The sequence below is a fragment of the Nicotiana tabacum genome, chromosome 7, assembly GCF_000715075.1.
Source record: "Nicotiana tabacum cultivar K326 chromosome 7, ASM71507v2, whole genome shotgun sequence".
NCBI lineage: Eukaryota > Viridiplantae > Streptophyta > Magnoliopsida > Solanales > Solanaceae > Nicotiana > Nicotiana tabacum.
In genome coordinates this window covers 7045001-7055917 of record NC_134086.1, presented here as the reverse complement: position 1 = coordinate 7055917, position 10917 = coordinate 7045001, and the positions used below count along the sequence as shown (strand labels likewise).

General features: G+C 39.7%; 1 protein-coding gene across 1 annotated transcript; it reads right to left on the bottom strand.

Annotated features, from left to right (window-relative positions):
• Positions 1 to 1419: 1419 nt before the first annotated feature.
• LOC107788335 (putative late blight resistance protein homolog R1B-17) lies at positions 1420 to 5178 on the bottom strand. Its single transcript, XM_016610015.2, has 3 exons — positions 5136 to 5178; positions 4766 to 4877; positions 1420 to 3980 (listed from the first exon to the last, which is right to left on the bottom strand). The coding sequence occupies exon 3, from the start codon at positions 3953 to 3955 to the stop codon at positions 1721 to 1723; it is 2235 nt and encodes a 744-aa protein (XP_016465501.2). The 5' UTR covers positions 3956 to 3980; positions 4766 to 4877; positions 5136 to 5178; the 3' UTR covers positions 1420 to 1720.
• Positions 5179 to 10917: the final 5739 nt, after the last annotated feature.

The following is a 10917-nucleotide window of genomic DNA, read 5'->3' as shown; positions in this document are numbered from 1 at the left end:
TTGTAGATTGAGGAAAAGCCTCTATGGCTTAAAACAGGCACCAAGGCAGTGGTACAAGAAGTTCGAGTCGGTGATGGGGCAACACGGCTACAAGAAGACAACTTCAGACCATTGTGTGTTCGCTCAGAAGTTTTCTGACGATGATTTCATCATCCTATTGCTCTATGTAGATGATATGTTGATTGTTGGCCGGAATGTTTCCAGAATTAATAGCTTAAAAGAACAGCTAAGCAAGTTCTTCGCCATGAAAGACTTGGGGCCAGCAAAACAGATCCTTGGGATGAGGATTATGCGAGACCGAGAAGCCAAGAAGTTATGGTTGTCTCAGGAAAAGTACATCGAGAAGGTACTTCAACGGTTCAACATGGAGAAAACTAAAGCAGTTAGCTGTCCTCTTGCTAACCACTTTAGATTGAGCACCAAGCAAAGCCCGTCAACAGATGATGAGAGAAGAAAGATGGAGCGGATTCCATATGCTTCAGCAGTAGGAAGTTTGATGTATGCCATGGTTTGTACACGGCCAGATATCGCTCACGCTGTAGGAGTGGTAAGTAGATTTCTTTCTAATCCAGGTAAGGAACATTGGGATGCTGTTAAGTGGATTCTCAGGTATCTTCGAGGAACCTCCAAACTATGCTTATGTTTTGGAGAAGACAACCCTGTGTTGGTTGGCTATACTGATGCAGATATGGCCGGAGATGTTGATTCTAGAAAATCAACTTCAGGATACTTGATTAACTTTTCAGGGGGAGCTGTGTCATGGCAATCAAAGTTGCAAAAATGTGTTGCATTATCAACTACTGAAGCTGAATTCATCGCAGCAACGGAGGCTTGCAAAGAATTGATATGGATGAAGAAGTTCTTAACTGAACTTGGATTTTCGCAAGACGGTTATCAGTTATTTTGTGATAGTCAAAGTGCTATCCACCTTGCGAAGAATGCCTCATTCCATTCCAGATCCAAACATATTGATGTGAGATATAATTGGATCAGGGATGTGTTGGAGAAGAGGATGTTGCGGCTTGAAAAGATCCATACAGACGAAAATGGATCAGACATGTTGACCAAGACTTTACCGAAAGGGAAGTTTGAGTTCTGTAGAGAAGCTGCAGGGATAGTGGATCCACCATATAGTTGGAAGGGGGAGAATTGTTAGTTTTTCCAACAATTATGGTGATGTATGGGAGAGGTAAGCAATGATGCAACTCTCCTTAGTGAGATAAGCAATGATGCAATGAGTGGTAGGTGAGATGAGAATATTGCAAATTGATCCTTCTTGGTAGGTGAGATTTGCACTTTTGGTCCCTATCTCAAAACTATAAATACCCCCTTCCATTTCATTGTATAACACACCAAAAAAAATATATCAAAACTTAAGAAGAAAGAGTTTGAGAGGGAGAGAGATGTATTTCCTTTAGGAATGTTTCCTAATAGGGGAGTGACAAAATAGTGAGTAGAAATACTAGTCGGGTATTTTTCGGGAAACACTTTTGTGTGCGCCACTATTTTGGGTAGAGCTCAGGAATTGTTGTACCTCCAAATTATTGGGGAAGTCTCTCTTTGTATGCCTGCTAAATGTTTTAGTGGAAGTTGGTGTCGGATTTGTGGACGTAGCCTAAACGTTTTAGGTGAACCACGTTAAATATTGTGTCATTTATTTTTGGTTTCGTTGATCATTTATTTTATTCCGCTGTGCAGTAATGTTTAGTGCCACCGGGTCCTAACAAAGACGGCTGCATCCTTCAATCTCTTCGATGTCTTCCTTAAGTTTCACAGCTGAAGGCTCCAGAGTTTGTGGCCTGCGCCCAATCAACTTAATCTGTTTCAATGTTTCAATATCTGCAAAGCTAGGGGGAATCTCCTCAAGCTTGTGACACATTCTTATAACAAGCGTTTCAAGCTTAGGAAAAGATTCCTCTGGGTCATCCAACCTTGAGATACCTAACGACACCAGCTTCAACAACTTAAGTTTATTGAACTCGATATCTTTGAGGCACCACTCTTCCGACTTAGTTCCCCAATCCTTTAATTTGAGATACTCTAGATTTGGTAGTCCTGCAATCAAGGGAACTGCGCTTACTATATGAGGCCCTTCAAGTTTCAACTTCTTTAGATTTGAAGGAAAGTGTAACTCAGTTATACTAAATTTCCTACCCTCAAAGAAAAGGTCAAGTAATTGCAGCCGAGTAAAACTATCTAGTTTGGGACTGAAAGTACAAATCTCTTTGGGAAGTTCATAGCTAGAGATAGTGAGCCTAAGATTTTGAAGGTTAGGACACCTCCGTAATAAGACATCCAGGCATTCACCATCACTAATTGGATAACGAACATGTCTTAATATCCTCAAATTCTCCAATTTAGGGGATTCTTCAAAGATCCCCTGCTTACTGTTTTCCAAATAAACAACAACTCCATTAATCTCAACATGTCTTAGTTTTTCCATTTTCCAAAAAATCGGGGGTAACACTACGCTCTTGTAAGAAAGAACAATTAAAGTTTCAAGATGGCGTAGATGTGATTCCGGATGGAAATCAAATTGATCTGTCCTAACTGCGAGGTACTTCAGATAAATTAGTGGATGCAATGTAGCTGACGATAAAGGAACCACTTCTTGAGAACTCAAATCCAACACCTTAAGAAATCCCAATTTACTAATCTGAGGGAAGGGATTCAATCGTAAATATTCTCCTCCATCATTTGTTATCAGTGACCTTAAATGTTGATGAAAAGGCTCCGCTGTGAGCAATGCAAACGCAGAAAGTTCATCAGTGACATTGATGCTCAGTCGAGTTTCCTCCAAATGAGAAGGTTGAAAGTCGCTATAATTCCCCTTCACTGCCAACAAAAAATTTTCTTCTCTGCTTTTCTCCAAGCAAAAGTGAAGTATGACATCATGAACCTGGCAGTATTTGACTTTACCGTTATATCTTCTCCTCTCAACCATCACCACATTACTGCTAATGAGATCCATCAAGTAACCTTCAGCTGCCTCTTCCATTAATCTCTCCGAATCAATGTTCTGCATGAAGCCTTCCGCTATCCATAAACTTATCAATTTAGAAACTGGAATTCTCGCGTCCTCAGGAAACATCCCCATATAAAGGAGGCAAGGTTTTAAAGAATCAGGTAAGTTATCATAACTTAACTGCATAGTCGAGAGACTATATCCTTCAGCCTCACCTAGATACGAAAGGAGAGCATTTTTAACCTCATGCCACCAAGATTCTTCCATTTTCTTCCTTTTGATTATTCCAGCTACCAAGATAATCACTAGAGGCAGTCCTTTGCATCTTTTTGCAACTGCTAGGCTGACATCTTGTAGTTCAGGTGGGCAAGCTTCCTTTTGAAACACTTTTTTCTGCAACAACTTTAGACTCTCATCGCGTGTGAGGAATCGGAGAAAATAAGGATCGGTATCGTGCTTGACCTGTTTACCTACTTCCTCAAGTCGTGTTGTTACTATTATTCTACTTCCTGTTTCACCATTTGGGAAAGATAATCTTAAATCTTCCCACGCTTTAATATCCCACATATCATCCAAGACAATCAGATATCTCCTGCCAATTAATCTTTTCCTCAACATGTCAGCAAGTTCGCCAACTTCATGTACCTTGCCCTTAGAACCGGTAACTTGATTGAAAATCTCTAGTAATAACTCTTGTCGATTATATGTTTGGGAAATGATGCACCATGCTCGAACATCAAAATGGTAAACAATGATATCATTGTTATACAACTTTCTAGCAAAAGTTGTTTTACCTTGTCCAGCCATCCCAACAATTGGGATGACGTCTAGCTCTTTTTTTCCTTCATTCAGACGCTTAATTATTCTTTCAGCGTCATTCTCAAAACCAACTATCTCCTCATCATTCATAGGGTCACTCTGTCGATTTTGCATATGTTTAGATGGCTCAGCCACCAAGCAGGGCCTAATCTCCAAACTCTTGGCAGACATCTTCCGTAGATAAAGTAGAAAACTCCTGCAAGTTCAACAAACTCTTGTCATATTAATTTTCACTAAGTGGTACATCCTCCGTTCCAGTTTTTTGAACTTGTTTTCGTTTTAATCCGTTTTTTTTCTAAATTTGGAAACAATTTAACTTCGACTTCCCATTTTGCCACTCAAATGTTCAGGTTTGAAAGTTAAAACTACAAGTTTCAAAAGACTTATAGCCACAAAAATGTTATGACATATTTAAGACCATGGATTTCAAAAGTCTAAACTTTGTACTCAATCAAATTGGTTTACAACAATTGGAACGACGAGAGTAATTTTTTTTCATGTCTTTGAATACTACTATGTTGAGACTAATTTATGAAAAGGTTTTCTTACAATTAGCATTGTGTCGATTATTGGTTTGTTCAAAAATTACTCTTTGCATCCGATTTGAAACCTTTTGATTTAACATCAAATATTAGTTTGACAGTTTGAGCATCACTCCTCTTCCTCCAATGGCGAGCTCTACTTGTATGTTTAGTGGTGGAATTTTTAATGACACATATTTTAAAAGCCTCAAAAAAATTATTTACACAATGCCCCCTAGGCCCTACGTCCTCCCCCACTCCCCCGAACCCCCCCCCCCCAACCACAAAAAAAATGTATATATATATATATATATATATATATGTGGACATCGTACCAAATTCAAGGAGAAAAATAATTTTCACAACTAAGACATTTTACAGTAATTGTTATAAGGGTAAGAATAAAGCATAATGGATTCATATAGTAATTAAAAAATGTTATAACAATTGAAGAACTTACAGATAACAAGCGAAACCAACTAAGAGATTTGCGAAAGAAGTCGGCTCAAGTCTATCAATCAATCAGCTTGCTTTTGCCTTCTTTCGCTTGTTTTGTATCTTCAATTTCCGATCTAACCCAAAAAAGGAGCAAAACATATAATAATAAGAATTCAATTTCCTACCCAATATTTATATTAATAAATCAACTAAATATGTAAAAATATTTTCAATTACTAACATGACACCTAAATTTTTAAATCTCGGCTCCGCCTCTACCCATTCCTTCAAATTCATATACTCTAACAAGATATATATTAGATCCATTTTCTTAAAAAATTTCTAAGAACCTTAGGAAGTATGAAAATAAATTATAGTTCAACCAAACTCACCTCAACGATCACGAAGGGAACTGCCACAAGGTACTGTGCAGTACGTACAAAGAGATACTCATATGTAAGTGTGCAGTTATATAATATTCAAATTGTTTTTACAAAATAATTTCTATGTACATATTCCTAAAAAAATTTCTTACTCCTTTCGTTAAATATTTAATTATGGGTAGTTTAGTCATAATATGTATTTTTTATAGAATTTAGTATTTTTTTAATAGGTGTGCTAAAAGCAAATTGAACGCTTACTCTGAACCTGGAGTATATAGCTGAGAGATCAAACCATAAATTCGAGTTTTTAATGACACAAACAAACTGATATGAGCTCTCAATTATTGTGTTATTAATTAACTAATGGTAGGTAAACAGCAATTGTTGCTTAATTAATTAATAGTGGTACTGAGCAGAAAAGGACATGAACTTTATCGGGGTGGTGGAATTACGGGAACGGCCTTTAGGTAAACAACAATTATTGCTTAATTAATTAATTAACTAATAGTGGTCTATTCAAATTACGTATGAGGATGGCCTTAGAATACTATTAGGGGTCGTTTGGTATGGGGTGTAAGCACAAATAGTGCTGGGATAAAAGTTTAATACCACACTAATACTTTGTTTTGTTAGCAAACATGTGATAAGTTATTCCGAAATTAAAATTAATCCCATTTTTATTAAGTAAATATGTCAAAAATTGAGCAATACTAGGATATGTAGCCATCCTGTTTCGCTAGAAAAGTATGCTTACGTGCCTTAACTCTCTTAACGGCTTTAACTTCCTACCTGGACTCTGTATAGCATGTTTAGAGTAAGAATTTCCTGTTTTTCTTTGATACGAACTTAATTGGAACTGTGGATTATCTTTGTTGAAACTGTTGTTTATATTGAATGAGTTGTGTATTTACTTTGGGACTGCGGAATGATATTCCGGGAGATCTCACCCGCGTATGCCAACTACAATTTTTTCCTCTTAAATTGTTGTTAAGAGGATTAACTTTTTTCTTTTCATCGAATTTAGGTTCACATTTTGGAGGATTGTGTTTGCCTCTTCGTGAGATTGTTTTCTCGATATTTTGTATTTTCTCTTTTATATAGTGGATTGCTCATCTCCGCCGTGTACGTAGGTAAGTTGACCGAACCACGTTAAATGTTTGTGTCGTTTTTGGTATATTTTTCTTTTGTTGTGTGATTTATCGTCGTTCAAGGTTTGCTTTACCAGTTTCCACATGGCAACTAATTATTTCGGTCCTAAAACTTTTGTTCTGCAAATGAAGTGGATCAATTACGTCTTTTTCCCCTAATATATTGTAGATTTCATCTTTTATTGGTGTGATGGCCCAAAAGGTCGCCACTCATTTTGAAAGTAAATTCTGTGTCTCGAGGCCTTAAAACCTCTTTTTATCTCACTTCGATTTGTGTGGCAGTCCGAGCGCGCTTCCGGAAAGCTTTTATGTGAAATCTAAGAAAAATATGGAAATTGGCTTTTTAAATTGATTAAAGTTGATTTTGGTCAACATTCTTGGTAAACGAACCCGGACCTGTGATCCGACAGTCTCGTAGGGTCTGTAATAAAATATGGGACTTGGACATATGCCCGGAATCAAATTCTAAAGTCCCAAACTCGAAAAATAAATTTTTGAAAGAAATTGTTGAACTGAAATTATAAGAGTTTTGGAAATGAAAAGAGGTTTGAAATTGATGGTATTGGGTTCGTATTTTGGTTCCGGAGGCCGGTACATGTCTTATATAATAATTAAGTTGAATATGCAAAGTTTGGCAAGAATCGGAGTTCGTTTAGTATGAATCGGACCCTTATTTAAGAAAAATAGTAATTTTGATGTTCTTGAGTGATTTTATGAATTTGAGGTTGAATCCGTAGTTGTTGATGTTATTTTGGTTATTTGATCGCACGAGTAAGTCCGTATGATGTTTCTAGACTTGCGAGCACGATTAGTTTGGAGCCTCGAGGGCTCAGGAGAGTTTTGGATAGGCCACATATTGAATTTAGACTTAGAACATAACAGTTGCAGGTTCAGAGAAAGTTGCAGGTCTCTGAAACCAGGCTCAGCGGTCCGTAGTGGGGTCTTCGCAACCGCGGTGGAGCCTTCACGACCGCGGTGGGATTTATGCGGTCCGCGGTGAGCTAGGCCATATCTTCGCGGCAACGCTCGATATTTACGGTCTGCGGTGGAGCTCCGTGGCCGCTGTCCTTTTTATGCGGTCCGAGGTGAGGCTCGGAGAGGAGTATATATAAACGGGACTTTTCATCTATTTTTCATTTTTCAAAACCCTAATACATAAGAGGCGATTTCTCAAACACTCTTTCTTCCCCAAAACATAAGTAAGTAATTTTTAACTCATTTCTTTCACTCCTTAACTTCTTTTTACAAGATTTCATCCTAGAATCTAGGGTTTTCATGGTGGAAATCGGGAATTTTGGGTAGAACTTAGGATTTTCAAATTTTGGCGATTTTGACCTCGATTTGAGGTCCGATTTCAAAACAAATTATATATTTGAGTTCGTTGGGTAATAGGTAATCGGGTTTTGGTTCGAACCTCGGGTTTTGATCATGTGGGTCCGGGTCAATTTTTGACTTTTTGGGAAAATCATTGGAAAACCTATTTTCATGCATTAGAATTGATTCATTTAGCATTTATTGATATTGTTAAGTAAATTGTGGCCAGATACAAGCGAATTGGTGGTGAAAACAAGAGGTAAGGCGGTAGTTGAGGCTTGAATTGTGTTTGTGGCTTTGAGGTAAGTGTTTGGTCTAACCTTGGCATGAGGGATTAGGAGTTATGTCTTATTTGCTATGTGTTAATTTTTGAGTACGACGTATAGGTGCGGTGACGAGTATATATACGTCGGTGTCAAGCATGCCCGTGAGTCTTATACTATGATTGATGTGACTCTGTTTCGTATTGTTCATGTTTTATATGACGATTTCTATTGTTGAACAAGGCTTATGGAAGCATTATTGGTAATTGAATATTGTAGAGCGTTGGCTCAAGTTGAGAACTGAGTTGCAAAGAAATTGTAGAAAGAGAAGAGGTTTATGATATTGTCTCCCTTGCCAGGATGTTATTACTCATGATATTGTTCCCTTTGCCGGGATATTGTTGTTATACTAATGTTCCCTTGCCGGGATTCTATTGTGAAATTATTGATTCCCTTGCCCAAATTGCTTTGTGATTGTTGCTTGGGTGAAGAGGAGTGTAAAGCACGAAGGGTGATGTCGTGCATGATTTTGAGAGTGTTAATGCATGAAGGATGATGTCGTGCTGATATTGTGAGGTAAAAGCACGAAAGGTGATGCCGTGCCGCACAATGTACAATGTCGCGCCATGATATGAGTGATGATGCACGAAGGATAATTCCGTGCCATGATTATGTGAGGTAAAAGTACGAAGGGTGATGCCGTACCGATTCTATTGATTTTTATGGTGAAGACAAGGGTAAAAGCACGAAGGGTGATGCCGTGCACTTGATATCGTTTTCCTTATTCTCACATACAGTTGAATTTTGGTGTTTCTTATGCTCTTTTACTAAAATTTTGGTAGTACTTGATATTCCCCGCAACATGTTTCCCTTCCCATATTTAGCTGCCAGTTTCTGTTATTATTACTTGCTGTATATGATATAATTGCACAGATTTATTTGATAGTCTTATCCTAGCCTCGTCACTACTTCGCCGAGGTTAGGCTAGGCATTTATCAACACATGGGGTTGGTTGTGCTGATACTACACTCTACACTATGTGCGGATCCCGGTGCTACAGCTTTTGGGCCATAGTGAGGTTGCTGCCTTCAGTCCAGTGGCGGAGATCCGAGATAGTCTTGCAGGTGTCCGCAGGCCTTTGCGTCTCCTTCTATCTTTCCATTCTGTTTCTTTTATGTATTTTAGAGACATCTTTTTATCATCTTTTAGACCACTATTTGTAGTATTCGTAGATAGTCCGTGACATTGTGACACCAAATTATGGGTAGAGTTGTATGTTGGATTCCGCACTAGTATATGGTTAAACTATTAGTTTTCGTCATCCACATTTCTGTTTATGATAATTATTCCGTTGTTGATCACCCATTATATTGAACTGTTAAAAAGGCTAAGTAAAAAGGTTAATGAATTTATAACACTCGGCTTGCCTAGCTTCCATGAGTAGGCACCATCACGACTTCCGAGGGTGGAAAATCCGGGTCGTGACAAGTTGGTATCAGAGCTCTAGGTTGCTTAGGTTTTACGATTCACGAACAAGCTTAGTAGAGTCTGAGGGATCAGTACGGAGACATTTATATTTATCCCCAGCGGCTATAGAGTTGGGAAAAACTTCACATCTATTCTTTCCTGTCGTGCGACTTGATTTCTCAATGCTAATTAAACTCTTACTCTGTTCTTTTGCAGATGGTGAGAACACATACTGCTTCATCAGTTGACCAGCAGCCCAAGCCCCCAGTAGCAACTCCTGCGAGGGGTAGAGGTCGAGGCCGTGCTAGGGCCCGAGGCAGAGGTAGGGCTCAGCCCAAAGCTCGAGCAGCAGCACCAACGGCGGAGCCTCGGGTTGAGTTTGACGATGAGGTTCCAGCCTAGACAGTTCCAGCAGGACCAGCTCAGGTCCTAGAGGGGTTCATCGCTACCCCGGTACTTTAGGATGCTCTAGTTCGTCTAGTGGGCCTTATGGAGAGTGTTACCCAGGAAGACTTTCTTTCTGTAGCACCAACCGTCTCTCAGGCTGGAGGAGGAGCCTAAACTCCTACTACTCGCACTCCGGAGTAGATGGCTCCCCAATTTCAGACTCCAGCAGCTCAGCTAGTTGGGGTAGTTCAGCCTGGTATTGTGGCGCAGACCGAAGAGGGGCCAACTATGTCTGCTGATGCCTTGTGGAGATTGGACAGGTTCATCAAGCTCTTCACTACTACTTTTGGTGGTACATCTTCTGAGGATCCCCAGGATTATTTGGACAGCTGTGACGAGGTTCTTCAGAACATGGGGATAATGGAGACCAATGGGGTCGACTTTGCTACTTTTTATTTGTTTGGATCCGCCAAGACTTGGTGGAGAGATTATTGTTTGGCTAGACCGGCTGGGTCACCAGCTTTTACTTGGGATTAGTTCTCTAAGCTAGTTTTGGAGAAGTTTCTTCCTATCACTCAGAGGGAGAACTATCGGAGGCAGTTTGAGCGTCTCCAGCAGGGTTCTATGACTGTTACTCAGTACTAGACCAGATTTATTGACTTGGCCTGTCATCCTCTTCTTATACTTCCCACAGAGAGAGAGAGTGAGAAGGTTCATTGAGGGACTCGTTCAGCCTATTCGATTGCAGATGGCTAAGGAGATGGAGAACGAGATTTCTTTCCAGGATGTGGCCAATGTGGCTAGGAGAGTTGAGATGGTTCTATCACAGGGGAGTGGTCAGGGGTCTGACAAGAGGCCTCGACATTCGGGCATATTCAGTGGTGCCTCATCTGGAGGCAGGGATTCTTTTGGTAGAGGCCATTCTTCCAAGCCGTTTCATTCAGCAATTCTAGCTTTTCACGGTGCTCCAAATGGCCGTGGTTCTCATATGTGGTATTCTGATCAGTTGCCCTACAGTGCACCGCTAGCTCCTATCAGTACACCACTGCTTTAGAGTTTTCAGGGTGGTCATTCAGGCCGTCAGTGTCAGCAGTGTCAGTAGCTGAGGGCTTGTTATACTTGTGGCAATACGAGGCATATTGCTAGATTTTTCCCTCGAGCACCGAGCAGCTCTTAGTATCAGGGTTCCCATGCCATGGTTTAGGCACTGAG